This window comes from Pseudophryne corroboree (genome assembly GCF_028390025.1).
Source record: "Pseudophryne corroboree isolate aPseCor3 chromosome 3 unlocalized genomic scaffold, aPseCor3.hap2 SUPER_3_unloc_3, whole genome shotgun sequence".
NCBI classification, from domain to species: Eukaryota; Metazoa; Chordata; class Amphibia; order Anura; family Myobatrachidae; genus Pseudophryne; species Pseudophryne corroboree.
In genome coordinates, this window is record NW_026967519.1 from 3,967,751 (window position 1) to 3,995,474 (window position 27,724).

General features: G+C 47.6%; 1 protein-coding gene across 4 annotated transcripts in view; it reads left to right on the top strand.

Annotated features, from left to right (window-relative positions):
• Positions 1 to 1,161: 1,161 nt before the first annotated feature.
• The window catches only part of LOC134983974 (zinc finger protein OZF-like), a 54,078-nt gene continuing 27,515 nt past the window's right edge, over positions 1,162 to 27,724 (top strand). For 2 of the 4 annotated variants that reach the window (XM_063949620.1, XM_063949623.1), the window contains exons 1-6: positions 1,251 to 1,328; positions 5,244 to 5,394; positions 6,105 to 6,297; positions 18,245 to 18,323; positions 26,955 to 27,052; positions 27,185 to 27,437. In XM_063949620.1, the coding sequence (XP_063805690.1) occupies positions 18,290 to 18,323; positions 26,955 to 27,052; positions 27,185 to 27,437 (385 nt within the window). In that variant the 5' untranslated portion in view covers positions 1,251 to 1,328; positions 5,244 to 5,394; positions 6,105 to 6,297; positions 18,245 to 18,289. The other 2 variants (XM_063949622.1, XM_063949621.1) reach the window with 2 other exon arrangements.

Here is a 27,724-nt window from a genome sequence, read left to right on the forward strand (position 1 = left end):
TTCGGCTTCAGGATCCTGAACGCAAGGATCCCGACAGCCGGGGTAACTACATCCCCTCCAGTCTGTGGTAGACATTATGGGCCTTTTTCAGACCCTGACACAGACAGGGAAAAATAATCGCAAACAACCGATTTTCAGCCATCTGCGTATGCTATCATGATGCGACCGCATCATAACTGACAGGTGGCATGTATCCGGGGGCAGCGTTACGGCATTGTGTTGGGGGGGGGGGGGGGGAGTGTCATGGGAAATGCAGGCCTGTCATGCCCGTTTTCAGGGTCGACCAATGATGTCGTCTGCGTTTCATGCGATTGGAAACTTGGCGGCGGTGCCCCTGCTTATGCAGTTATGCTGCATAGGCAGGGGTCAACCTCTTTTTGAATTGCGATCGCATCACGTGGAAGCACCACACATGCTGGGTGGCCTTGCCCTGTGTAATTTTGGTGGTTGCAAATTTTGCTAAAATAGCAAAATCTGCGACCAACTCTGAATAATCTCCTTAGTTTGCAGAAAAGAACTTGCTCACTATCATTTTTCCATTGTTTTAGAAATATGCAGCCATTTGACACAATTTAAGACCCCCCCAATTCATCTATTCATCCACAGCTTCTCACCTATGTCTTTGTGAGGATCTGTGTTGAATGAATGGATGAATGACTACTTCTGATGGTAGATGCTAGATTCAAGTGGCCTAAGGGACCTTTTCTACTTCTGATGGTCGGTGCCATCTGTACCTATTAAAAAACAAAACAAAAAAAAGCCCAAAAATAAGCAGCAAAAGAAATAATAAGCCCAAAAACAAGCAACCATCAAAAAAATAAAGCAACTTGGAAAAAAAAAAAAAAAAAAAAAAAGAAGAAGCCCCATTACGCTTGTTATAAGCTGAATTGGCAACAATGGGGGTGAGTGAGGGGCTAACTTGGGAAAGGATTACAGGGAGCACTGGGGAAGGACTAATAGGGGGCAAACAGGGCAGCAGCAGGCGGTACAGTAAGGGCGGAAGTCATCTACTGCCCTTTCGTGCTGTCACTTCCTGGTCCTGATCATGAAGGGAACATAGACACAACCGTACAGGGGCTAGGACCTGGCGGTGTCACATACAGCGATGTCTCCCACTCACCTGTCACCCGGGAGCAGAGGGCGGAGACCAGAGGGGAGGAGCACGGGGACTTCACATCCAATGCAGAGCGGAAGCCAGGTGGAACGCACAGGCCGGAAAATAGATGGAACGCACATACCGGAAGTCGAACGCACAGACCGGAAGCCGGGTGAGTAACGTGCTGCCGCAGCTGGTAAGAGGAGGAGGTCGGGCCCTGGAGCCTCTGGGGGTGAGTCCGCACGGGGAGAGGTACACTGAGGCACTTACAGCTGGGATAGAGCAGGGACATGGCTGTTGCTGGCTCATGTCACCATTATCCGGTACCATGTGGCTATGAAATAGGGATTTGGGTCTGTGACCCCGATCACATGACTTAAGACTGACCCCCTTCCTGGCTTCCCACCCCATCTCCTCATAACACCCACCTCAGCCTCATTATACCTAACCTGGTTACCCTATAATGCCTCATCTCTGCCTAATAATGGTCTCCTGCTGTCCTGTAACTCGTATTATATCCTCTGTATGCCCCTCTCACCCTCCCAGTGCCCACCCCATAGTGCCCATCTCACACCCACATATAGGTCACCCCATAGTGCCCATCTCACACCCACAGATAGGTCACCCCATAGTGCCCATCTAACACCCACATAGGTCACCCCATAGTGCCTACCTCACACCCACATATAGGTCACCCCATAGTGCCCATCTCACCCCTACATATAGGTCACAACATAGTGCCCATATACCTTCCGCATATTGGTCACCCTATAGTTCCCATCTAACACCCGCATACACGTCACCCTATAGTGCCCATCTAACACCCACATATAGGACACCCCATAGTGCACATCTCACACCCACATATAGCTCACCCCATAGTGGCCATCGCACACCCACATATAAGTCACACCATGCTACCTGTGACCTGATGCTGCTCACACAAAGCAATCACAGATTTGTTTTGAGTCTCACGGGACCTTGACCGATAGGGGAATCCCTGTTACTGACTCCATCCATTGTGCAGAAGGTGGGTATTTTGCTGCCACCAACAGGTTCCTTTAACACAGAGCTTTTCTACTCCGGCTCTTACCACCAGCACCTAATACTGCTTGCTGCTGTGTATGCTGCCACACCTCCTTGCTAGCGTTGGTTGACCCCCTCTGGTCACTGAGCATTGACCAGGCCCTACACAGTAGCTAGCAGAGGATGGAGCTTGGAGACTCTGGGCTCAACCCAGAACAGGCAGAGAACAGGACTATGTATGTCACATTCCTGTTGGTCGCGAGATGAATGGCAGTCGTCTAGAAGGCAAGATGTTTATTGCTCAATAGTGCCAGGAATTGGCGTGATACTCACGGTCTGGGGTCCCAGGACTTGCCTGTTTGGGTTTTGGTGTTGTTGCAGTGTGCCATGCGGAGACTAAGTACCCGGTGGGTGATCCGACAGTGGCTGCTGGTGCAGTTGGCACCTCAGCTGTGTGCTTGAAGAAGGTGCTGGCATCCCACAAGCCAGCACTCCCGCCTATCCGGGTCTGTGGGCGCCACCACGTTGGAGACAATCAGCTGACTGCCAGGCTACCAATGGCAGGGTGTTTGGAGCGCCCCTGCCAATTCCCTTCTACCTGCTTGTCTCCACTCTGCAGCCCCGGTTCATTTACGAACTGCAGATCTCAGTCACTACAGTCTGCAGATCCGGTTCAGTTACAAACTACGAATACCAGCCATTCCGTTTCACAGCTCCAGTACAGTTACTACTACGGACCGCAGTTGTCCCGAGCCCGCACCTTCCACGGGCTGTGGCCTGTACATCCTAGAGCTAGTTGAATCTACATTCATCTTTACCGTAGTTCTCATCTCAAGTCTTCACTTGAGCATTTAGTCAAACAGTTGCAGTCCATGAGAAGGAATTACATCAGACCTCCTCACCTGATTCCCCTAAAGCGTCAATTTCCATAGCTAACAGCATTTCAGTCCTTGATGTCACATAAGGTATACATTTTGTGGCACGCAGGCCTCCTTTTTTTTTTTTTTTTCTAATGTCACATAAGGTACAGTGCATCCGGCAAGTATTCACAGCGCTTCACTTTTTCCACATTTTGTTATGTTACAGCCTTATTCCAAACTGGAATAAATTAATTTTTTCCCTTCAACGTGAAAAAGTGTTTTTGAGATTCTTGCAAATGTATTAAAAATAAAAAAAATAAGAAATCACATGTACATAAGTATTCACAGCCTTTGCTCAATACTTTGTTGATGCACCTTTGGCAGCAATTACAGCCTCAAGTCTTGTTGAATATGATGCCACAAGGTTGGCACACCTATCTTTGGGCAATTTCGCCCATTCCACTTTGCAGCACCTCTCAAGCTCCATCAGGTTGGATGGGAAGCGTCGGTGCACAGCTATTTTCAGATCTCCAGGGATGTTCAATCTGTTTCAAGTCTGGGCTCTGGCTGGGCCACTCAAGGACATTCACAGAGTTGTCCTGAAGCCACTCCTTTAATATCTTGCCTGTGTGCTTAGGGTCGTTGTCCTGCTGAAAGCTGAACCGTCGCCCCAGTCTGAGGTCAAGAGCGCTCCAGAGCAGGTTTTCATACAGGATGTCTCTGTACATTGCTGCATTCATCTTTCCCTCTATCCTGACTAGTCTCCCAGTTCCTGCCGATGAAAAACATCCCCACAGCATGATGCGGCCACCACCATGCTTCACTGTAGGGATGGTATTGACCTGGTGATGAGCGGTGCCCAGTTTCCTCCAAACATGACTCCTGGCATTCACACCAAAGAGTTCAATATTTGTCTCATCAGACCAGAGAATTTTGTTTCTCATGGTCTGAGAGTCCTTCAGGTGCATTTTGACAAACTACAGGCGGGCTGCCATGTGCTTTTTACTAAGGAGTGGCTTCCGTCTGGCCACTCTACCATACAGGCCTTATTGGTGGATTGCTGCAGAGATGGTTGTCCTTATGGAAGGTTCTCCGCTCTCCATAGAGGAATGCTGTAGCTCTGACAGAGTGACCATCGGGTTCTTGGTCACCTCCCTGACTAGGGCCCTTCTCCCCCAAATACTCAATTTAGACGGCCGGCCAGCTCTAGGAAGAGTCCTGGTGGTTCCGAACTTCTTCCATTTTCGGATGATGGAGGCCACTGTGCTTATTAGGTCCTTCAAAGCAGCAGATATTTTTCTGTACCCTTCCCCAGATTTGTTCCTCGAGACAATCCCGTCTCAGAGGTCTACAGACAATTCCTTTGACTTCATGCTTTGTTTGTGCTCAGACATGCACTGTCAAGTGTGGGACCTTATATAAACAGGTGTGTGGCCTTTCCAAATCATGTCCAATCAACTGAATTTACCACAGGTGGACTCCAATTAAGCTGTAGGAACATCTCAAGGATGATCAGTGGAGACAGGATGCACCTGAGCTCAATTTTGAGCTTCACGGCAAAGGCTGTGAATACTTATGTACATGTGATTTCTTAGTTTTTTATTTTTAATACATTTGCAAAACACTCAAAAACACTTTTTTTCATGTTGTCATTATGGGGTATTTGTGTAGAATTTTGAGGGGAAAAAATGAATTTATTCCAGTTTGGAATAAGGCTGTAACATAACAAAATGTGGAAAAAGTGAAGCGCTGTGAATAGTTAAGGGCATGTGTCCTGCATGCCCAATGCATGATCACCTTTAACATTGTGTCCTATGTAGTGGTCACTCCTCTGTGCCTAAACCCACCTGGGGTGTTAGGTACAGTCCAGGCGCTGGCTTGTCTGGAGTGGAAAAAAGTTCCCTCCAAATTGTGATCCCAGTTCAGTTGCTGCAAATAAAAAATAAAAAAAAAATTTATTTTTTATTTCTAATATTTATAATTATGTTTTTATACAGTGTGCCTAATTACCAGTGCCAGCACCTGGTGCTGGGACTTTAACCATTATAATGCTGGCTGGATCGGGAGCTGCTCCCCCCCTTCTGTCTCTCCCGGTCACCAGCACGCTGCCCAGTAGGAAATGTAGATTGTAAGCTCCACTGCGGCCAGGACAGATGTAAATGACTAAATTTTCCCTGTACAGCGCTGTGTAACTGTGCCCACTACATAAATAAGTAAATAAATAAGTAGAAATAGCTTCTAATAAGTATATTTGTTCCTAGACATCTCAACATTGAGGAGTCAGATCCTTGTTACTAGAAGAGGTGTCCTGTATTAGTCACCGAGACATTGAGGATGGACAAGAACAGGAGTCACACAACTGAGAGGATACTAAATCTCACCCTGGAGATCATCCGTCTGCTGACTGGGGAGGTGAGGTGATCTGGGAGCGTCACAGTGACATCACTTATCTCTATAGTAATAATACAGGGACATGACTGGGGAGGTGAGGGGGGTCTGGGTGTGTCACAGTGACATCACATATCTATAGTAATAACACAGGGACATGACTGGGGAGGTGAGGGGATCTGGGAGCGTCACAGTGTCATCACTTATCTCTATAGTAATAATACAGGGACCTAACTGGGGACGTGAGGGAATTTGGAGCGTCACAGTGTCATCACTTATCTCTATAGTAATAATACAAGGGCATGACTGGAGGGGATCTGGGAGTGTCACAGTGACATCACTTATCTCTTTAGTAATAATACAGGGACATGACTGGAGGGGATCTGGGGAGTGTCACAGTGACATCACTCATTGTATGTCCATAGTAGTAATACAGGGACGTGACTGGGGAGGTGATCTGGTAGTATCGCAGTGACATCACTTATATCTATAGTAATAATACAGGGACATAACTGTGGAGGGGTTTTGAGATTGACACAGTGTCATCACTTATCTACAGTAATAATACAGGGACGTGACTGGGGAGGGGAATATGGTAATGTCACTGTGATATCACATATCCATAGTAATAATACAGGGACATGACTGGGGAGGTGAGGGGATCTGGGAGTGTCAAAGTGACATTACAGGGATCTAGAAGTGTATGCAGTGATAGTGTATTTTCCAATACCCAGGATTACACTACAGTGAAGAAGACATCTGAAAGAGTGTGAAACACTCAGCAGCTGCCCCCGTGCGTCAGGAGGACTGAGCAGGACCCAGAGCCTCATCACGGTGCCTCCTCCTCACTCACTGATACATGAGAGGCACAATGACCAGAAGATCCTGGAACTCGCCAACAAGATCATTCAGCTGCTGACTGGAGAGGTGACTTCTGGGAATGGGACATTATAAAGTAACACCTGGGGATGTGTCTGGGTGATGACTGTATCATTGTGTATGTCAGGTTCCTATAAGATGGGAGGATGTCACTGTCTATTTCTCATACGTCCTAGAGGATGCTGGGGATGCTTCAAGAACCATGGGGTATAGACGGGATCTGCAGGAGACATGGGCACTTTAAGACTTTAAAAGGGGTGTGAACTGGCTCCTCCCTCTATGCCCCTCCTCCAGGACTCCAGTTAGATTCTGTGCCCAGAGAGACTGGTCACACACTGAGGAGCTCTACTGAGTTTCTCGGAAAAGACTTTGTTAGGTTTATTATTTTCAGGAAGCACTGCTGGCAACAGTCTCCCTTCATCGTGGGACTGAGGGGGGAGAAGTCAGACCTACTTCTGTGAGTTCAAAGGCTCTGCTTCTTAGGCTACTGGACACCATTAGCTCCAGAGGGTCTGATCACTTGGTACGCCTAGGTGCTCGTTCCCAGAGCCGGGCCGTCACCCCCCTTGCAGAGCCAGAAGAAAGAAGCCGGGTGAGTAAATGAAGAACACAAGACTTCAGTGACGGCAGAAGACTTTGTGACTCTGAGGTACTGCGCAGCGGCCGCGCTGCGCGCCATTGCTCCCACACACAAACGGCACTACAAGGGTGCAGGTGCAGGGGTAGCGCCCTGGGCAGGATGTATACCTCAGATAAAGACTGGCAAGAGAGATATGAAGTGCCTGGGCACTAAATACAGACCCCCGCCAGTATAAATATATAGAAAATAGCGGGACTGAAGCGCGCCATTAAGGGGGGCGTGGCTTAGCCCTCACAGCTCTAACCAGCGCCATTTTCTCCTCAAAGACGCTGGCCCTGCGAAGCACTGCTGAACACATCACAGTGGAAACCGGGGGGGGGGGGGGGGGAGGGGGGGGGCATGGGGGGTGCACAGTGTTTAGTGCAATATATGTTAAAAATAAAGCAAAATATATATGAGTGCGGTGTAAAAGAGCTGGTAAACGTCTGCTGTGTTTCACTGACAGAAAGTACTGGGTCTATCCCTTATAGTCGGCATGTCTGAGGCTGAGGGCTCTGCCACAAACGGCTATGGGAATGTCTTTGTCGGCACCGCCGACTCCTGATAGTACTTGGTTCATGTAAATAAGTGTCAACATGTCAGTAGTTGTATTCTTTTCCAATGAGAAAACTATATGGGAGACACAGACGTGTGTGGGAGACCCTGTCGGCACCAACTAATCTGGCTGCGTAAAAATTGACATGATAATGCGATGCATTTCAGAAAGCTATACCTGCATGTTTGTGTATATGTATATATATGTGTGTGTGTATATATATATATATATATATATATATGGTACGGTTGCATAGACCTGTGGCTCGAACACAGACGTGGTAATTTTTGTGGAGGGCGTATTATTAATAATTTATTTCCCTTAGACCACTCGGGGTCGCAAAAATGTTATTTTCCCAGTAACTACTCCCTGATATCGACACGAATACTATTTCTTATGTCGACCATAATGTTTCTTGATTAGATCTACAACATCGGCATTCAGTACATGTTTCATACACATTAAGAACGTATTAGCGTCAATAGGGACCCTGCTGTTCCTGAAAATTTTTTATAAAATTTCTATATATAGATATGTGTGTATACTGTATGTGTATTTAACTGTATATTCATATTAAAAAATTATAATGAAATGCTGAAGTAAAGTTATTCCTTCTCATGTGCTGGTTGCTCTGTTTGAAAAGCTCTAGGTCAGCCGTGACAAGATGGTTTCAAATCCTCACGAGGAGTCCGAGTGTTTATTCTTTTCCCGCCATGGATAGAATAAAGTGAGTCAACCCCTGTTCTGCACGGGGCCCTGTCACAAAGGATCGTATACAGGAAGCTAAGTGATATTTTAATTAATGCTTTGATTATATTTGCATTACATGCGCATGAGGGAGTGCTTGTATTCAGAAATGGTCGGTTACCTTGTCATCCGATATAGTTACCCTGGGGAGAGATGGGATACTCCTTAAGTTGGGTCTTATCTAGAACATTGCAGCATGCTGCCATGTGACTACAAGAGGTATGGGACTCTTGGATTTGCGGGCCAATTCCGTGGCGGTCTCGGCTAGGAGGGCGTTATAGATTCACCAATGGAATGCTGAGGGTGACTCCGAGAAGTACTGGAGTATCTTCCCTATGAAGGTGAAACCTGGTTTGGGGATGGCTATGTTATGTTGCTCTCGGCAGATACCACTGGTAAGTCTACCTTCTTGAGCTATGTTCTCTCACAACGGTTGGTGACGCATTTCTCTTTCATCCACTAGGGGACACTGGAGTCCTATACAGAAGGGGTGTGAAGCTTGCAACCGGAGGTGTGGCACAATCTAAAATTAGCATTGTCTGCACAGCCAGCTCCTCCCCCTTCACATCCCTCCTCCCTCAGTTTGAAAAATTGTGCTGGAGATACAGCACGTGGAGCACTGAGCTCCTAAACTATAAAGAAAATATATGTGCTGCGTCTCCCTATGAAAAGGAGGACAAAGCCTGATAATATTGAGAGACAAAGATCCCTTTTGAAGGGACCTGCATCTCTCACAGGAGATCCTTGTCAAGGCTGTGAGTACTGGTTTTTATAAGGGCCAAGTAGCATTAGGTTTTTTTATTTTATTTTTTTAATTATTTTTCTTAAGCAGGGCTTTATAGGCTTTGCTCATAGAGTAGTTAAATAACTAATCATTTCCCCACAGCGGCGCGCCGGTCAGTCAGCAGTGTGAGGCGGGCCGGGATTCCTCCAACAGCGCAGTGAGTGATCTCATAAACAAGTGGAGGGAAGTGTATAACTTGCCGCTAGTACCCATCAATATGTATTCCATATGAGGCAGTTGGGACTGCACTGAGCGCTCTTTTACCGAAACATCAGGTCTTTGGTCTGATTCTCTCCCCTCTCTGCCCTTAGCCAGCAAAAGTCTCCCCTGTACAGCATGTAAGAGGCGCCGCTACGGGACCTAATGAGAACGGTCCCAGCGCGCCGGCCAGCGGGAGATCGCATGCCGCGAGGCTGAACAAATACCTTCAGGAGGCGGGGAGCGGGGGAGAGACGCTGCTGTGAGCGCGCGGCTGAGGAGATTTCCTCAGCCGCGGGCAGGCAAGTGCAAGTCAATTACGGCCTGACTTATTTTACAATGCTGCTAGAAAGTGGGGAAGACAGACATTATAAAATAGTGTAGGCAGTGGGGCTCACCGCTGGAAGAGCCCCCTCCTCAATGATGTTTCCAGAATTTTACAGTGGCGGCCATATTAAAATTCAGACAGGCGCCAAAGATTTATAGTCACAAATTCTACGTGTACTAACAGCGCCCTCTACTGGTGAAATATTATATATATATACTATGAGGATCTTCTGAAATATATAATATAATTATGATTTATTTTCAAAGGAAATCTATTACAAAGATCCTAAGAAAATACGAAGAAGCAAGTGAAGCCAACTCTAACACCGTAGCTGACTGACAGTTGGGTGTGTGGCGGTTGCAAGTCGGCTGATGTAAAAACAAAAATAATTTATTTTTTATTTATTTTTTTCCCTCCTTATATATCTATATACGCATAACTGTATATATAAAAATAATTCCAGCCAGGCAACTCTATACCTTTTGCTTCCGTCATCTATCACAGTCTTTCTCTTCCTAGTTTAAAGCGTGAAAGCTCTGCGACGTAGTCTGGTAAGGGGTTTAGTCAACATGTCTAAAGCACCAACCAAGACCTATTATGTTTGCATGAACAGCTCCGGGGTGTGCGATTCCTGCTTAGACAAGGATGCTCCCCCTGGGAGCAGTGCTCCGTCTAGGTCATGAAAGGATAACCTTGAGAGAATCTCCATGGAGATGAACTGGGCTGCGGGATTCTCAAAGAGACGGAAGAATTTCTCATCAGCCGCCCGCACAAGCAGTAACAAATGTGCGCAAGGCAGTTAAAAGACCTCTTCCTATTGTTCCAAGGAGGAGGGTCTTATCCATGGTACAGAAGGAGAGTTGATTTAAACCAATCTAGACGGGTCTTGATTCATTACTTGAATCAGTAAAGGAGATCCTGAACTTCAAAGTGGAAGAAGTTAAGGGGCCAGAGGATTTTGAATTGTTAGAATCCCAGAAACACTTTCAGCTGTGTTTCCCATTCCTACATCTCTTCAAAATCAGATGGAGGAAAACGCTTTCAATTTCTAAAGAGGTTTCAAGTAAATTACCCTTTACCTAATGTAATTGCTAAATGGGAGACCCCACCAATAGTGGATGCTTCCCTCGGAAGGTTGTCAAAAAGGACAATCTTACCAATACCTAATGTAACAACTTTAAAGGATGGCTCAGCCCATAAGGTTGACACAGCGTTTAAGTCAACTTTTGTAGCAGCTGGTGCAGCACAGAGACCTACAATCATCTGTGCTTGGGTTACCAAGGCCATGGGAGCATGGTCTGGACGTATTGTACAGGCTATTGAAGAGGAAAATAGCTTGGCAGAGATTACCCAACTGGCGGAACATATTTGAGAATCGGCTTCATACTTGTGTCAAGCGCATCTCCGCATCGGCCAGACGGATTTTATGGCTCAGAGAAAGGAGACTCTGATAAGGCAGTAGAATCCATCCCCTTTGAGGGAGAGATGCTTTTCGGTCCAGAATGGACAAGTGGATTTCCCAGAGCTACAGCATGGAAGTCCACTTTTCTTCCTACTCCTTATACGAGAACAACTCCACAGGTTAGGAGAGGTTATTCGGGACTAGGGTTTAAGTCATTCAGGTCACAGTCCTTTCGAGGCCGTGGAAGAGGTTTCGGTACACAAGCATGTGGAAGTAGAAGCCGATCATACGCAACAGCCAAAAAGCAGGATAAACCTGCTGACAAATCCGTGGCATGACTGTCTCCTAACTCACCTGGGGTCCCCCTTGGTGGGTGCACGACTGGAAGGTTTTTGGGATATCTGGGACAAATCATCTCCAGAGTACATACTGGATTTTCAACAGAGACCTCACAGTCAGTTCTTTACAACGGGATTGCCTCGGTGGCCTCAGAAAGCGAGGGCTCTCCTGACAGCAATTCAAAAATTGATACGATCAGAGGTCATTATACCAGTACCCGTATCCCAAAGAGGAACGGGATTCCATTCAGATCTTTTTGTCGTGCCAAAATCAGATGGGACAATCAGACCAATACTCAATTTAAAAGCTTTAAACCAGTTCTTAAAGGTCTACAAATTCAAGATGTATTCACTCCAGTCGGTCGTTGCGAGATTGGAACAAGGAGTGTTCATGATATCCATAGACATAAAGGATGCGTACCTTCATATCCCGATTTGGACCCCCCACCAAGCTTACTTAAGATTTGCACTGGTGAAGGAGCATTACCAATTCAGGGCCCTGCCATTCGGTCTGTCATCAGCCCGAATAATTTTTACGAAGGTCATGGCAATACTGGGGACAGTTAGGAGTCACGATCATACCTTATCTAGACGATCTCCTGATCAAGGCCTCCTCTCAGGAACAACTGATCAAGGAAACTCAGACATCTCATCAATTTCTCATTCAACATGGGTGGATTGTGAACTTCCAGAAATCCAACCTCATGCCAACACAACGGATGAAATTCCAAGGTCTCATCTTGGACACAGTGAGATTGAGGATATTCTTACCAGAGGACAAGATCCAGGACCTACGGAGGCTCGTATATAAGAACTCAGACGGTTTCCTTGCACCTCTGTGTGCAACTTCTCGGGGAGATGGGGCGTCTTTCGAGGCTCTCTGGTACGGCAGACTCCACTCCCGACCATTCCAGATAAACCTTATTGCTCAGGGAGCAGGATTACACTGGCTCCTGCATCGACGAATCCGACTACCACCAAAGATACGGATCTCCTTAATTTGGTGGTCGCTACACACAAAAAAACAAAAAAAAACCTTGTTACAGGCAAGAGATTCAGCATTTGGGACTGGAGGATGCTCACAGCGGTTGCCAGTCTCAGAGGTTGGGGTGCTGTCCTAGAGAAACATTCGTTTCAGGGCAAATGGACTTTACAGGAGAGCAGGCTACCCATAAACATTCTCAAGCTGAGAGCAGTTTACAATGCACTTCTCTTAGCCGAAGATTTGGTCAGGGGTCCAAACTTGAAGATACAGACTGACAATGTCATAATGACAGTGTACATAAACCATCAAGGAGGAGCAAAGTGGCAGTAAAAGAAGCCACAAAGATCTTGTTGTGGGCAGAAAGGCGCAACATCATCCTCTCGGCGGTGTTCATTCCGGGAGTGGAGAGCTGGGTAGCAGATTATCTGAGTCGCCAGGATATGCATCCAGCCGAGTGGTGCCTACACCCACAGGTCTTCGACATGGTGGTGAAGAGATGGGGTCTACCTCAGGTGGCCCTCGTGGCGTCTCGACTAAATCATCAGCTGTCCAGATATGTGTCCAGGACAAGAGATCCAGCAGCAGAGGGAGTGGACGCGCTGACACTTCCTTGGTGGTGGTACAGAAAGGTTTACCTTTTTCCGCCTTTCCCACTCATACACAAAGTTCTCAAAAGCGTAAAACGAGAACGAGTATGGACAATTCTCATAGCACCAGATTGGCCCCGCAGGAGTTGGTACTTGGACTTGCGGGGGCTACTAGCGGAGGATCCTTGGCGGTTACCTCAGAGAGAGGACCTGCTATCTCAGGGACCGTTCCTACACAGACCTCAACAGGCGGCGTTTAACGGCGTGGCTATTGAAACCCGGATCCTAGGAAATGGAGGGATACCAAGAATGGCTATTCCTACGATGATGGCTGCTAGAAAGCCGGTTCATGCCATGCACAGAATATGGAAGAAGTACATGGACTGGTGTCAGGAACGTGGGTGGAGTTCGTCGAACTTCCAATTATCCAGACTTCTACTTTTCCTTCAAGCTAGTCTCGATGGAGGTCTCAGACTAGGTTCTTTTGAAGGTTCAGGTTTCGGCTCTCTATATCCTATTTCAATGGCGATTAGCTTCCTTACAAGAAGTTCAAACCTTTTTATAGGGGGTTCTGAAGATCCAACCCCCTTTTTCGTTCTCCCACTGCGCCATGGGACTTACATATGGTGTTGGAATTTTTGTGATCGCCAACTTTTGAGCCGTTAGCAAGAACAGACCTGAAATATCGCTCTTGGCAGGTCACATTATTGCTTGCCTTGGGTTCGGACAGGCGGGTTTCTGAGTTGGGAGCTTTATTGTGTAAGAGTCCCTTTTTAATTTTTCTTGCGGATAGGACTGAACTCCGTACAAGAGCAGATTTCCTTCCTACGGTTGTTTTGGGGTTTCACGTAAACCAGCAATTGTGGTCCCATTTTTCCAGGGTCTCGCAGTGGGGGACGTGTCCTTGGATGTTGTCCGAGCTTTCCTGGTATACATACAAGTTACGTCGTCCTTTAGAATGTCGGACCATTTGTTTGTTCTTTATGATGGGCCAAAGAAGGGTTGGCCAGCATCTAAGCAGTCTGTCTAGATGGATTACACTTGCCGTTCGGCAAACTTATATTTCCTGTAGAAAACAGGTTACGGTTCAGACAGGTGCTCATACCACCCGATCAGTGGGTGCCTCATGGGCGGAGGCCAGAGGTGTTTTTACTACTCAACTTTGCAGAGCGGCGACGTGGTCCTCAGCCCACACGTTCGCGAAATTTTACAAGTTTGATACCTTTGCGTCCGGAGACTCTTAAGTTCGGACGTTTAGTTTTGCAGGCCACCGACAGCACTCCCTCCCTGGGGGATAACTTTGGGACGTCCCCTACTGTATAGGACTCCAGTGTCCCCTAGTGGATGAACGAGAAAAGAGAATTTTGGTACTTACCGATAAATCCATTTCTCTGAATCCTCTAGGGGACACTGGACGCCCACCTCAGTGCTGTCAACCTGCTGTGTTCAAGGTTCTTGTTCAAAGAGTTCGTGCAAACAGCGTTAGTTTTTCTATTAAGAGGTTCTTGGATGCTGTTTGATATGTTGTACGGTTCGGTTCCTCGCCAGGTGCTATAATATGTCCTATTCTCTCAGTCAAATTTTCCAAACTGAGGGAGGAGGGATGTGAAGGGGGAGGAGCCGGCTGTGCAGACAATGCTAATTTTAGATTGTGCCACACCTCCGGTTGCAAGCTTCACACCCCTACTGTATAGGACTCCAGTGTCCCCTAGAGGATTCAGAGAAATGGATTTATCGGTAAATACCAAAATCCTCTTTTTTGTAGGATGCAGTCATTTCGACAGGATGGATACGGTTTTTCCCCTTCTTTGCAGGTAGAGGAAGGTGAAAAGGTAAAAGGTCAGCAGCCTTTTCAAGTTCGCAGAAGCAGAAATCACCCTCTGTTTCTACCACATCCACCGCATGTTGCTGGGTCTATCTTGCGGGAACCCACACCGGTGGGGCCACGTCTAATACTCTTCAGTCAGTCCTGGAATGGACATGGACCAGTGAGTTAAGAATAGAGTCCCAAGGGGATAATTCCCCTCACTGATTTTTCAAATAGATCTTACCGATTCTCCTCTGGACGGGGAGATAGTATGCGACGCCATACAAGAGTTGGGTCAGGATTAGGACATTAGCCTGCTGTCCTTGTCAAGCTTTTTCGTGCTTCTGCGCCCGGACAGCTCGTCAGAACAATTCCAAAAATTTCTACTTAAGAAGTTGAACTACAAGATGGAATCTCTCAGGGCAGGGATCTCCAATCTGCTAAAGTAGTAAGAGTTTTTAAGTGTGGTTTTCTCCGCGTTAGGCTTACCTGGGATTGCTATTCAGGATTGTCATTGCCAGTTCACCGGAGTGATGGCAGTATGATGGTTTTCCTTCGATAGTAAAAGCCATTATTATTCTGTACTGGGACGCTCTCCTGACTACGGCGAGGTCAAGAACCAAGTGGTGCAAGTCGTTGTTTCTCTCTGACAGTTCTTCAACACAGTGGTTGGCTCCTGAACTTGCTAGAATCACTGTTGATCCCAACGACGCGGATGTTGGAGTTGGGAATAAGGTTAGATACAGAACTGTTGAGAGTTTGTTTTTTCCAGTGGAAAGAGATCTGAGGATCCAGAGTCGAATCAGATTTGCAACAGTGTAAACCCATCAATACGTTCCGTTGATGAAGAAGATGGTTGCGGCCTACGAGGCCATTCGGTGAGCAGGTTAAATGCCAGAGTGGTTTTAGCGGGACCAGTTGGACATGTGGTCCAGGTCTCGCCTGCACATACACCGGAAAATAATCCTATTTTCCAGGACCAGGATATCTCTCCTGTGGTGGCTTCACAGTTCTCACCACCTAGAGGGACGAAGGTTCGGGATCCAGGATTAGATCCTGGTGTCCATGGATACAAGTCTTCAAGGCTGGGGAGCAGTCTTTCCAGGGGAAGAATTTCCAGGGATAAAGGTCAAGCCGGGAAGCTTGTCTGCAATAAGCATTCTGGAATTAAGAGCTATTTACAACGGAACATCTTCTTTGCGATCTGCCCGTCTTAATTCAGTAGGACGACTTAACAGCAGTGACGTAAGTAAACCGCTAGGGCGGAACGAAGAGCAAAGCGGCAATGGCAGAAGCCACAAAAGTTTTCCGCTGGGCGGAAAGGCATGTAAACGTTCGGTTAGCGGTCTTCATTCCGGGTGTAGACAACTGAGAAACAGACTTCCTCAGCAGACACGATCTCCATCCAGGAGAGTGGGGTCTTCATCAAGAGGTCTTTGCAGAAGTGACAAGTCTTTGGGGAATTCCTCAAATAGACATGGTGGTGATATTCAGGGATATTGTTCCAGGTTGAGGGACCCTCAAGCAATAGCGGTGGACGCCCTCGTGACACCGTGGGTGTTTCAGTCGGTCTATGTGTTCCCTCCACTCCCACTCTTTCCGAAGGTGATAAAGGTCATAAGAAGAACAAAGGTTCAGGCGATCCTCATTGTTCCGGTCTAGCCAAGGAGGGCTTGGTATCCAGATCTTCAAGAATTACTCATAGAATATCCCTGGCCTCTTCCTCTACAAGAGGACCTGTTACAGCAAGGACCGTGCGTGTATCAAGACTTACCGCGGCTGTGTTTGACGGCATGGCGGTTGAACCCCATATCCTAGCCCGAAAGGGTATTCCCAGTGAAGTCATTCCCATACTGCTTCAGGCTAGGAAAGAAGTAACGGCGAAGCTTTACCACCGTATTTGGAAGAAGTATGTGTCTTGGTGTGAATCCAAGAAGGCTCCTATGGAAGAATTTCAGCTGGGGTGTTTGCACCAATTTTTGCAAGCAGGTGTGGATGCAGGCCTAAAGTTAGGCTCCGTTAAAGTACAAATTTCGGCCTTATCTATTTTCTTTCAGAAAGAATTGGCCTCCCTTCCAGAAGTTCAGACCTTCATGAAGGGCGTGCTGCACATCCAACCTCAATTTGTCCATGGGATCTTAATGTGGTGTTGCAGTTTCTGCAATTCTCATTGGTTCGAACTTTTACGTAAGGTTGAGTTGAAATTCCTGACTTGGAAAGTGGTCATGCTGTTGGCCTTGGCATCCGCAAGGCAGGTGTCTGAATTGGCGGCTTTGTCTCACAAAAGCCCCTATTTAATCTTCCATGCAGATAGAGCGGAGTTGAGAACTCGTCAGCAATTTCTGCCAAAAGTGGTTTCATCGTTTCACGTAAACCAGCCTATTGTGGTGCCAGTGGCTACAGACGCTTTGGCGGAATCGAAGTCTCTCGATGTGGTCAGAGCTTTGTAAATCTATGTTGCCAGAACGGCTCAGATTAGGAAAACAGAGGCTCTGTTTGTCCTGTGGGCTCCCAACAAAATTGGGGCTCCTGCTTCCAAGCAGACTATTGCACGCTAGACCTGTAATACGATTCAGCAGGCTCATTCTACGGCAGGTTTGCCTTTGCCAAAATCGGTGAAGGCCCATTCTACCAGAAAGGTGGGCTCATCCTGGGCGGCTGCCCGGGGGATCTCGGCATTACAAATCTGCTGAGTAGCTACTTGGTCGGTTTCAAACAACTTCGTGAAGTTTTACAAGTTTGATACCCTGGCTGATGAGGACCTCTTGTTGGGTCAATCGGTGCTGCAGAGTCATCCACACTCTTCCGCCCGTTCTAGAGCTTTGGTATAAACCCTATGGTTCTTGAAGCATCCTCTAGGACTTATGAGAAAATAGGATTTTAATACCTACCGGTAAATCCTTTTCTCTTAGTCCGTAGAGCAGAGGTTCTCAAACTCGGTCCTCGGGGGCACACACAGTGCATGTTTTGTAGGTAACCCAGCAGGTGCACAGGTGTATTAATTACTCACTGACACATTTTAAAAGGTCCACAGGTGGAGCTAATTATTTCACTTGCGATTCTGTGAGGAGACCTGCAAAACATGCACTGTGTGTGCCCCCGAGGACCGAGTTTGAGAACCTGTGATCGTAGAGGATGCTGGGCGCCGGTCCCAGTGCGTACTGTATCTGCAGTCATTGGGTATGTTTGCACACATGGTGTGTTGTGGTTAAGTCAGCCTGTTGCTGACGTTATTCAGGCCATAACATGCGTTATGCAGTTACTGGTTGTGTTTACACACACAGATTGTGTTACGTTTTGTGTCAGCGTATTGCTGCATCTTCGTCATGCCGATGGCTGGTGTTCTATTGAATGCCACGTTCTGCGGCATACTGGCGGTGTGAGCTGGTAAAATGCTCACCGTGGTTTAACAATAAATTCTTTCCTCGAAATGTCCGTCTCCCTGGGCACAGTTCCTATAACTGGAGTCTAGAGGAGGGGCATAGAGGGAGGAGCCAGTTCACACCCATTTTAAAGTCTTAAAGTGCCCATGTCTCCTGCGGATCCCGTCTATACCCCATAGTTCTTGAAGCATCCCCAGCATCCTCTACGGACTGAGAAAAGGATTTACCGGTAGGTATTAAAATCCTATTTTCTCCACGCAGGAGTGGGAGTATGAAGAGGAACACAGGGGTCTGTACAAGGACGTGATGATAGAGAATCACCGGCCCCTCACATCACTGGGTAAGAGGAAGCATTGATATAATTTAAAGTGGACAGCAGTGTTAAACGACACCTATATACAAACTTTAACTGATCATTTATAAATGTTTTTTTCTCTTTCATCCGTATTGGGGGTCACTGCTGTGCCTTGGGATATAGAAGGCGCTATTGCAGGGACAGGGCACAACAACATTGCTGATCTCTGAAGTCTCCCCCTGTCCTAGAAGATGTAAGCAGATTCAGAGTCCTGAAACACCCTGGAGGTGTTGCCATTTGTTGGCTCAAGTGTGTTTTTGTGCTGCAACCAAACAAAATTTTAAGTTTAGATCAGTATAATGGTGGTGGCTTCCATCAGTCACCAAGGGGGAACCAGGAGTTATTTGGCCATACAAGAAACATGTTTTATGCACAATATCCCAACCATCATGGCATTCCTTTTGGGCGCACACATTTGAAATCGGGTCACAGCTCATTCCACCAGGTCGGTGATGACTTCCTGGGCTGTGTGGCATGAAGCCTTCAAAGAAACTGAGCCGTGATTCAGTTTTAGGTCTATATCTTCTCAGAATTGTACAGGTTTACCGTCTTTGTATGTAAGGACTGAATATGGGTGAAAAGGTCTGGGAACCGCATATGCTGAGCGTGTCCTCAATATAGCAGTGTTCCTCAATATAGATGAAAGAGAATACAGTTACTGTAATGCCTGGTGTCCTGAATCCAGCTGGGGGACACTGTGATACATGGCCAGGTTCTCTAGTCCTTTTTGTCTGGTTGTTTTATTGTTTAATGGTTTGCTTAGTCCTTCTCAAGTGTTTTGTTAGTAATGTGGCTGGAAACCCGTCCCACATGATAAACTCTTGGTGCGTTCGCCATTATCTAAAAGGATGAATCCGTGCTAGGCACCATGGGGGTCATTCCGAGTTGATCGTAGCTGTGCTAAATTTAGCACAGCTATGATCATGTTCCCAGACATGCGGGAGACGCCCAGCACAGGGCTAGTCCGCCCCGCATGTCTGTCCGGCCCAACCCGCACAAGTACAAAAGCATCGCACAGCGGCAATGCTTTTGTACTTGTTGAGTAACTCCAGGCCAGCGCAGCTCCTGCAGCTGCCCGGGAGTTGCTCGTCGCTGCCCCTGGTCGCAGCGGCTGCGTGTGATGTCACTCAGCCGCTGCGGCCCGCCCCTCACACGGACCGGCCACGCCTGCGTTGGCCGAACCGCGTTGGCCGGCCAAACGCCGCCGTGCCGCCCCCTCCCACCCAGAGACTACCTCTGCCTGTCAATCAGGCAGAGGCGATCGCTAGGGAACGACGGCCTTCGGCCATCCAGCATGCACAGTTCCGATCCGATCTCTGCGCTGCGAACAACCGCAGCGAGCAATCGGATCGGAATGACCCCCCATGTACTGTAAATCTACAGGGATTAATGGGTTTTAGCATTTTATATGTAGTGCTCTATGCACAGTTGTGGAATTGCACGTTTAGATGTATAGACCATGCACTTATAACAAATGTATAAGGTATTTTGCTTCCAAAAGGCTTTGACATTTGGTACCAAATTGTCTTGGGACATTCTCACCTAGATATTGATATGTTGGTGACCCCGCCACCAGCAAAGGGTTCCCTGGACAAGCAATTTCTTTAAGATGCAGTCATGGGGAGTATTCTTGTGTGCCTATGCACAATAGACACACATAGGTGAAAAGATAGGATTGTCGGGTTTCAGAATTTCATGTTGTTCCTAAGAAGGTGTTAAGATTCTGATTAAGCCAAACTGGTTATAGTCTAGGTACGTGGAAGGAAAGATGCAATTGAAAATTGAGTTATATGTACATTTGTGAAAGAGACAGGATCATGTTAATCAGATTGTACTTGGGAGAGCAAACTGGTTTGGTTTATATATGAAAGAGAGGAGGAAATTGCTTTATCCAGCTATTAAACTTTTTGTAAATGTAATCTGTATCAATTTATATTTTGTCAGATAGGGGGTAATTCCAAGTTGATTGCAGCAGGATTTCTCTAACGTCCTAGTGGATGCTGGGACCTCCGTAAGGACCATGGGGAATAGCGGGCTCCGAAGGAGGCTGGGCACTCTAGAAAGATTTATGACTACCTGGTGTGCACTGGCTCCTCCCACTATGACCCTCCTCCAAGCCTCAGTTAGATTTCGTGCCCGGCCGAGGTTGGATGCACACTAGGGGCTCTCCTGAGCCCTTAGAAAGAAAGTATAGTTTAGGTTTTTTATTTTCAGTGAGACCTGCTGGCAACAGGCTCACTGCAGCGAGGGACTAAGGGGAGAAGAAGCGAACTCGCCTGCTTGCAGCCGGATTGGGCTTCTTAGGCTACTGGACACCATTAGCTCCAGAGGGATCGACCGCAGGCCCAGTCCTTGGTGTTCGGTCCCGGAGCCGCGCCGCCGTCCCCCTTACAGAGCCAGAAGCAAGAAGAGGTCCGGAAAAACGGCGGCAGAAGACATCAGTCTTCACCAAGGTAGCGCACAGCATTGCAGCTGTGCGCCATTGCTCCTCATACACACTTCATACTCCGGTCACTGAGGGTGCAGGGCGCTGGGGGGGGCGCCCTGAGAAGCAATAATAACACCTTGGCTGGCAAAAACTCCACAATATATAGTCCCAGAGGCTATATATGTGGAAAATACCCCTGCCAGAATATGGAAAAAAGCGGGAGAATAGTCCGCGGAAAAGGGGCGGAGCTATCTCCTGCAGCACACTGGCGCCATTTCTCCTTCACAGATCCGCTGGAAGGAAGCTCCCTGGCTCTCCCCTGCAGTCTACACTACAGAACAGGGTAAAAACAGAGAGGGGGGGCCACTAAATTTAGGCGCAATATATATATATATATAGTATAAAAAGCAGCTATAGGGGACATAACTCAGTTAGTCCCTGCATTATATAGCGCTCTGGTGTGTGCTGGCATACTCTCACTCTGTCCCCCCAAAGGGCTTTTGTGGGTCCTGTCCTCATTCGGAGCATTCCTTGTGTGTGTGCGGTGTGTCGGTACGGCTGTGTCGACATGTTTGATGAGGATAATGATGTGGAGGCGGAGCAGATGCCTTTAGAAGGGATGTCACCCCATGCGGGGCAGACACCTGAGTGGATGGGCTTATGGAAAGTAATGAGTGCACGTATAGACTCCTTATATAAGAAAATCGACGACATGCCAAATGTGGGACAGCCGACTTCTCAGCTCGTGCCTGCCCAGGCGTCGCATGGGTCGTCAGGGGCTCTAAAACGCCCGCTACCTCAAGCAGACCCAGATGTCGACACTGATACTGACACCAGTGTCGACGACGATGAGTCTAACCTGATGCCCACTAAGGCCATTCACTGCATGATTGAGGCAATGAAAGAGGTGTTACACTTTTCTGATATAACTACAGGTACCACTAAAAAGGGTATTATGTTTGGGGAGAAAAAACTACCCGTAGTTTTTCCCCCATCGGATGAATTAAATGAAGTGTGTGAAGAAGCGTGGGCTTTCCCTGATAAAAAAATTGGTAATTCCTAAGAAGGTACTAATGGCGTTCCCTTTCCCGCCAGAGGATAGGTCACGTTGGGAAACACCCCCTAGAGTGGATAAAGCGCTCACACGTTTGTCTAAAAAGGTGGCACTACCGTCTCCGGATACGGCCGCCCTCAAGGAACCTGCTGATAGAAAGCAGGAGGCGATCCTGAAGTCTGTATATACACACACAGGCATTATATTTAGGCCAGCTATTGCGTCAGCTTGGATGTGCAGTGCTGCCGCTGCGTGGTCAGATAACCTGTCAGAAAATATTGACACATTAGACAGAGACACGATCCTGTTAACCATAGACCATATAAAAGACTCAGTCTTATATATGAGAGATGCACAAAGGGAAATCTGCCGACTGGCATCTAAAGTAAGTGCATTGTCCATTTCTGCTAGGAGAGGCTTATGGACTCGCCAGTGGACAGGAGATGCAGATTCAAAAAAGCACATGGAAGTGTTACCATATAAGGGTGAGGAATTATTTAGGGATGGTCTCTCGGACCTAGTTTCCACAGCAACGTCTGGGAAGTCAGCATTTTTACCCCATGTCCCCTCACAGCCTAAGAAGGCGCCGTTTTATCAGGTTCAGTCCTTTCGGACCCAGAAAAACAGGCGTGGAAAAGGCGGGTCCTTTCTGTCCAGAGGCAGAGGTAGGGGAAAAAGGCTGCAACAAACAGCAGGTTCCCAGGAGCAAAAGTCCTCCCCCGCTTCTTCTTCCAAGTCCGCCGCATGACGGTGGGGCTCCACAGGCGGAGCCAGGTACGGTGGGGGGTCGCCTCAAAAATTTCAGCGATCAGTGGGTTCGCTCACAGGTGGATCCCTGGATCCTGCAAATAGTATCTCAGGGGTACAAGCTGGAATTCGAGGCGTCCCCACCCCACCGGTTCCTAAAATCTGCCTTGCCGATTGCTCCCTCAGACAGGGAGGCGGTGCTAGCGGCAATTCACAAGCTGTATTCCCAGCAGGTGATAATCAAGGTACCCCTACTTCAACAAGGCCGGGGTTATTATTCCACACTATTTGTGGTACCGAAACCGGACGGTTCGGTGAGACCCATTCTAAATTTGAAATCCTTGAACACGTACATAAAGAAATTCAAGTTCAAGATGGAATCGCTCAGGGCGGTTATTGCAAGCCTGGACGAGGGGGATTACATGGTATCCCTGGACATCAAGGATGCTTACTTGCATGTCCCCATTTACCATCCTCACCAGGAGTACCTCAGATTTGTGGTACAGGATTGCCATTACCAATTCCAGACGCTGCCGTTTGGACTGTCCACGGCACCGAGGGTATTTACCAAGGTTATGGCGGAAATGATGATACTCCTTCGAAGAAAGGGAGTTTTAATTATCCCGTACTTGGACGATCTCCTAATAAAAGCGAGGTCCAAGGAACAGTTGTTGGTGGGAGTAGCACTATCTCAGGAGGTGCTGCACCAGCACGGCTGGATTCTGAATATCCCAAAGTCACAGCTGGTTCCGACGACACGACTACTGTTCCTGGGTATGATTCAGGATACAGTCCAGAAGAAAGTGTTTCTCCCGGAGGAGAAAGCCAGGGAGTTGTCATCTCTAGTCAGAGACCTCCTGAAACCAAAACAGGTATCAGTGCATCGCTGCACACGGGTCCTGGGAAAGATGGTAGCTTCTTACGAAGCAATTCCCTTCGGCAGGTTCCATGCCAGAATCTTTCAGTGGGACCTGTTGGACCAGTGGAACGGATCGCATCTTCAGATGCATCGCTTAATAACCCTGTCTCCAAGAACCAGGGTGTCTCTACTGTGGTGGCTGCAGAGTGCCCATCTTCTAGAGGGCCGCAGGTTCGGAATACAGGACTGGGTCCTGGTGACCACGGATGCCAGCCTTCGAGGCTGGGGGGCAGTCATACAGGGAAGAAACTTCCAAGGACTATGGTCGAGTCAGGAGACTTCCCTTCACATAAATATTCTGGAACTAAGGGCCATCTACAATGCCCTAAGTCGAGCAAAAGCCCTGCTCCTACACCAGCCGGTGCTGATCCAGTCAGACAACATCACGGCAGTCGCCCATGTAAATCGACAGGGCGGCACAAGAAGCAGGATGGCGATGGCAGAAGCCACAAAAATTCTCCGATGGGCGGAGAATCATGTACTAGCACTGTCAGCAGTGTTCATTCCGGGAGTGGACAACTGGGAAGCAGACTTCCTCAGCAGACACGACCTCCACCCGGGAGAGTGGGGACTTCACCCAGAAGTCTTCCAGATGTTGGTAAACCGTTGGGAAAAACCACAGGTGGACATGATGGCGTCCCGTCTCAACAAAAAGTTAAAAAGATATTGCGCCAGGTCAAGGGACCCTCAGGCGATAGCTGTGGACGCTCTAGTGACACCGTGGGTGTACCAGTCGGTTTATGTGTTCCCTCCTCTGCCTCTCATTCCAAAGGTATTGAGAATAATAAGAAAGCGAGGAGTAAACACAATTCTCGTGGTTCCGGATTGGCCAAGACGAGCGTGGTACCCGGAACTTCAAGAGATGCTCTCAGAGGACCCGTGGCCTCTACCGCTCAGACAGGACCTGATACAGCAGGGGCCCTGTCTGTTCCAAGACTTACCGCGGCTGCGTTTGACGGCATGGCGGTTGAACACCGGATCCTAAAGGAAAAGGGTATTCCGGAAGAAGTCATTCCTACGCTTATTAAGGCCAGGAAAGATGTTACGGCAACGCATTATCACCGCATATGGCGAAAATATGTTGCATGGTGCGAGGCCAATAAGGCCCCAACAGAGGAATTTCAACTAGGTCGATTTCTGCATTTCCTGCAAGCAGGAGTGGATATGGGCCTAAAACTAGGCTCCATTAAAGTACAGATCTCGGCTCTGTCAATTTTCTTTCAAAAAGAACTAGCTTCAGTACCTGAAGTTCAGACTTTTGTAAAAGGAGTGCTGCATATTCAGCCCCCGTTTGTGCCTCCGGTGGCACCTTGGGATCTCAACGTGAGGTTGAGTTTCTTAAAATCACATTGGTTTGAGCCACTAAAAACCGTGGATCTGAAATATCTCACGTGGAAAGTGGTCATGTTATTAGCCTTGGCTTCAGCCAGGCGAGTGTCAGAATTGGCGGCTTTATCATGTAAAAGCCCTTATCTGATTTTCCATATGGATAGGGCAGAGTTGAGGACTCGTCCCCAATTTCTCCCTAAGGTGGTGTCAGCGTTTCACCTGAACCAGCCTATTGTGGTGCCGGCGGCTACTAGTGAATTGGAGGACTCCAAGTTGCTAGACGTTGTCAGGGCCCTAAAAATATATGTTTCCAGGACGGCTGGAGTCAGAAAATCTGACTCGCTGTTTATCCTGTATGCACCCAACAAGCTGGGTGCTCCTGCTTCTAAGCAGTCTATTGCTCGCTGGATTTGTAGTACAATTCAGCTTGCACATTCTGTGGCAGGCATACCACAGCCAAAATCTGTAAATGCCCATTCCACAAGGAAGGTGGGCTCATCTTGGGCGGCTGCCCGAGGGGTCTCGGCTTTACAACTTTACCGAGCAGCTACTTGGTCAGGGGCAAACACATATGCAAAATTCTACAAATTTGATACCCTGGCTGAGGAGGACCTGGAGTTCTCTCATTCGGTGCTACAGAGTCATCCGCACTCTCCCGCCCGTTTGGGAGCTTTGGTATAATGCCCATGGTCCTTACGGAGTTCCCAGCATCCACTAGGACGTTAGAGAAAATAAGAATTTACTCACCGGTAATTCTATTTCTCGTAGTCCGTAGTGGATGCTGGGCGCCCATCCCAAGTGCGGATTGTCTGCAATACTTGTAAATAGTTATTGTTAACTAAAGGGTTATTGTTGAGCCATCTGTTGAGAGGCTCAGTTGTTTTCATACTGTCAAACTGGATATAGTATCACGAGTTGTACGGTGTGATTGGTGTGGCTGGTAAGAGTCTTACCCGGGATTCTAAATCCTTCCTTATTATGTCTGCTCGTCCGGGCACAGTGTCCTAACTGAGGCTTGGAGGAGGGTCATAGTGGGAGGAGCCAGTGCACACCAGGTAGTCATAAATCTTTCTAGAGTGCCCAGCCTCCTTCGGAGCCCGCTATTCCCCATGGTCCTTACGGAGTTCCCAGCATCCACTACGGACTACGAGAAATAGAATTACCGGTGAGTAAATTCTTATTTTTTTTTTAGCAGTTGGGCAAAACCATGTGCACTGCAGGGGAGGCAGGTATAACATATGCAGATAGAGTTAGATTTGGGTGGGTTATTTTATTTCTGTGCAGGGTAAATACTGTCTGCTTTATTTTTACACTGCAAATTAGATTGCAGATTGAACACACCACACCCAAATCTAACTCTCTCTGCACATGTTATATCTGCCTCCCCTGCAGTGCACATGGTTTTGCCCAACTGCTAAAAAAAATCCTGCTGCGATCAACTTGGAATTACCCCCATAGTCTGATTGGTTAAAAAGACCCAGGGTGGAACTACCCCTGTGGTATTGTGTGTTGGATTTAGTGTTCCCCCTAGAATTGTGTGCGGGCTGATAGCGAGTGCATGTGTTCGAAAGGGGGGGAAGGGGCTGGCTGGGGAGGGGGTGTGGTCCCACCGGTGGCACTGTTGGTGGTGGTCCGGTCCATTCGATGTCACTAATGGAGGTGCAGTCCAGCAGTGGCATCACTGATGGGGGCGTGCCCATTCCCTCTGCAGAAGCTCGGCTACTCCTAAGCGCGCTCTGCGTGCCACAGAGTGTACATCTTCCGTGACATCTTGAAGTGTGGAACCGCTGTAAACATCTTGCATGCAGTATCCCCTTGAAAAAGGGGCGAGTCGTCTTTAAGACTTTTTGAGCAAATAAACATCTTGCCCTAAGGTGACCGTATTTCATATCCTGCGACCAAGAGAATTATGCAAAATGCTATTCCGTTATGCGTAATCCAGTAATAAACTGACACCTTTCCAGGAGGGGGGGGGGGGCATAGACCAACGAGTCTGTATTGTAGTCGTGTCTTGCTCCAGCACTAGTGCCCCCTATACTCCGAGGTACAGCAGTGTCCACCAAATGGATTCAGCTAAACATATTTTACAGTAAATACAAAAATACTATTATTCAGGTCATGTGTGTGTGTCTCCCACAGATGGATCCATTAACAGAAGTGCACAAGAGATATGTCGTCGGTCTCTTTATTCTCAGGACCATACAGAGGAGAATCACAGGATCCTACAGAGGAATCAGGTAATTGGGATTTAGGGTCAAATTACCAAAGTGACTGTCACTGTACGATACGTAGACCAACTGCATATGTGTAATCCTGTTGTTTAATCAGATGTTATTAAAAAAATATATATTGTTTTGTGGGTAATTTAGGGTGAAGATCTGACTAATATTAAGGTAGAAGATGTAGAGGGAGAAGAGATGTATGTGATTGATATAAAGGCAGAAGATACAGAGGGAGAAGAAAAGAGGAAGAGGACTGATTTGAAGACAGGAGATAAAGAGGGAGAAGAAGAGACCTATGTGACTGGTGTTAAAGTAGAAGATAAAGAGGGAGAAGAAGAGACGTATGTGATGGGTAATCAGCTGTGTAAGGAGGAGGAAATACCTACAAGTATCAGCACAGGTGAGTAATAATCACTTATTACAGAAAAGAGTCGCAAATTCTCCTTGCTCAGTCAATATTTTATCCTACACCCTCTTCTTCAGACTAATGAGGTAAAGTATCTGCTCAGTAGTGGAGCTTAGTTTGCGACCCATCTGAGCTTGGCTTTAGCATAAAGGGCGCGGTGTGGCTGGCTCCATCTTCTCTGTGTCTCCCTGCAGGCTCTGTGTGGGTTAACTGTGCTTTCGCCTTTTGCCGTGTTTGTCTTTCCCGGGGGATTCACTACAGTGTACCCAGGATAGTACACA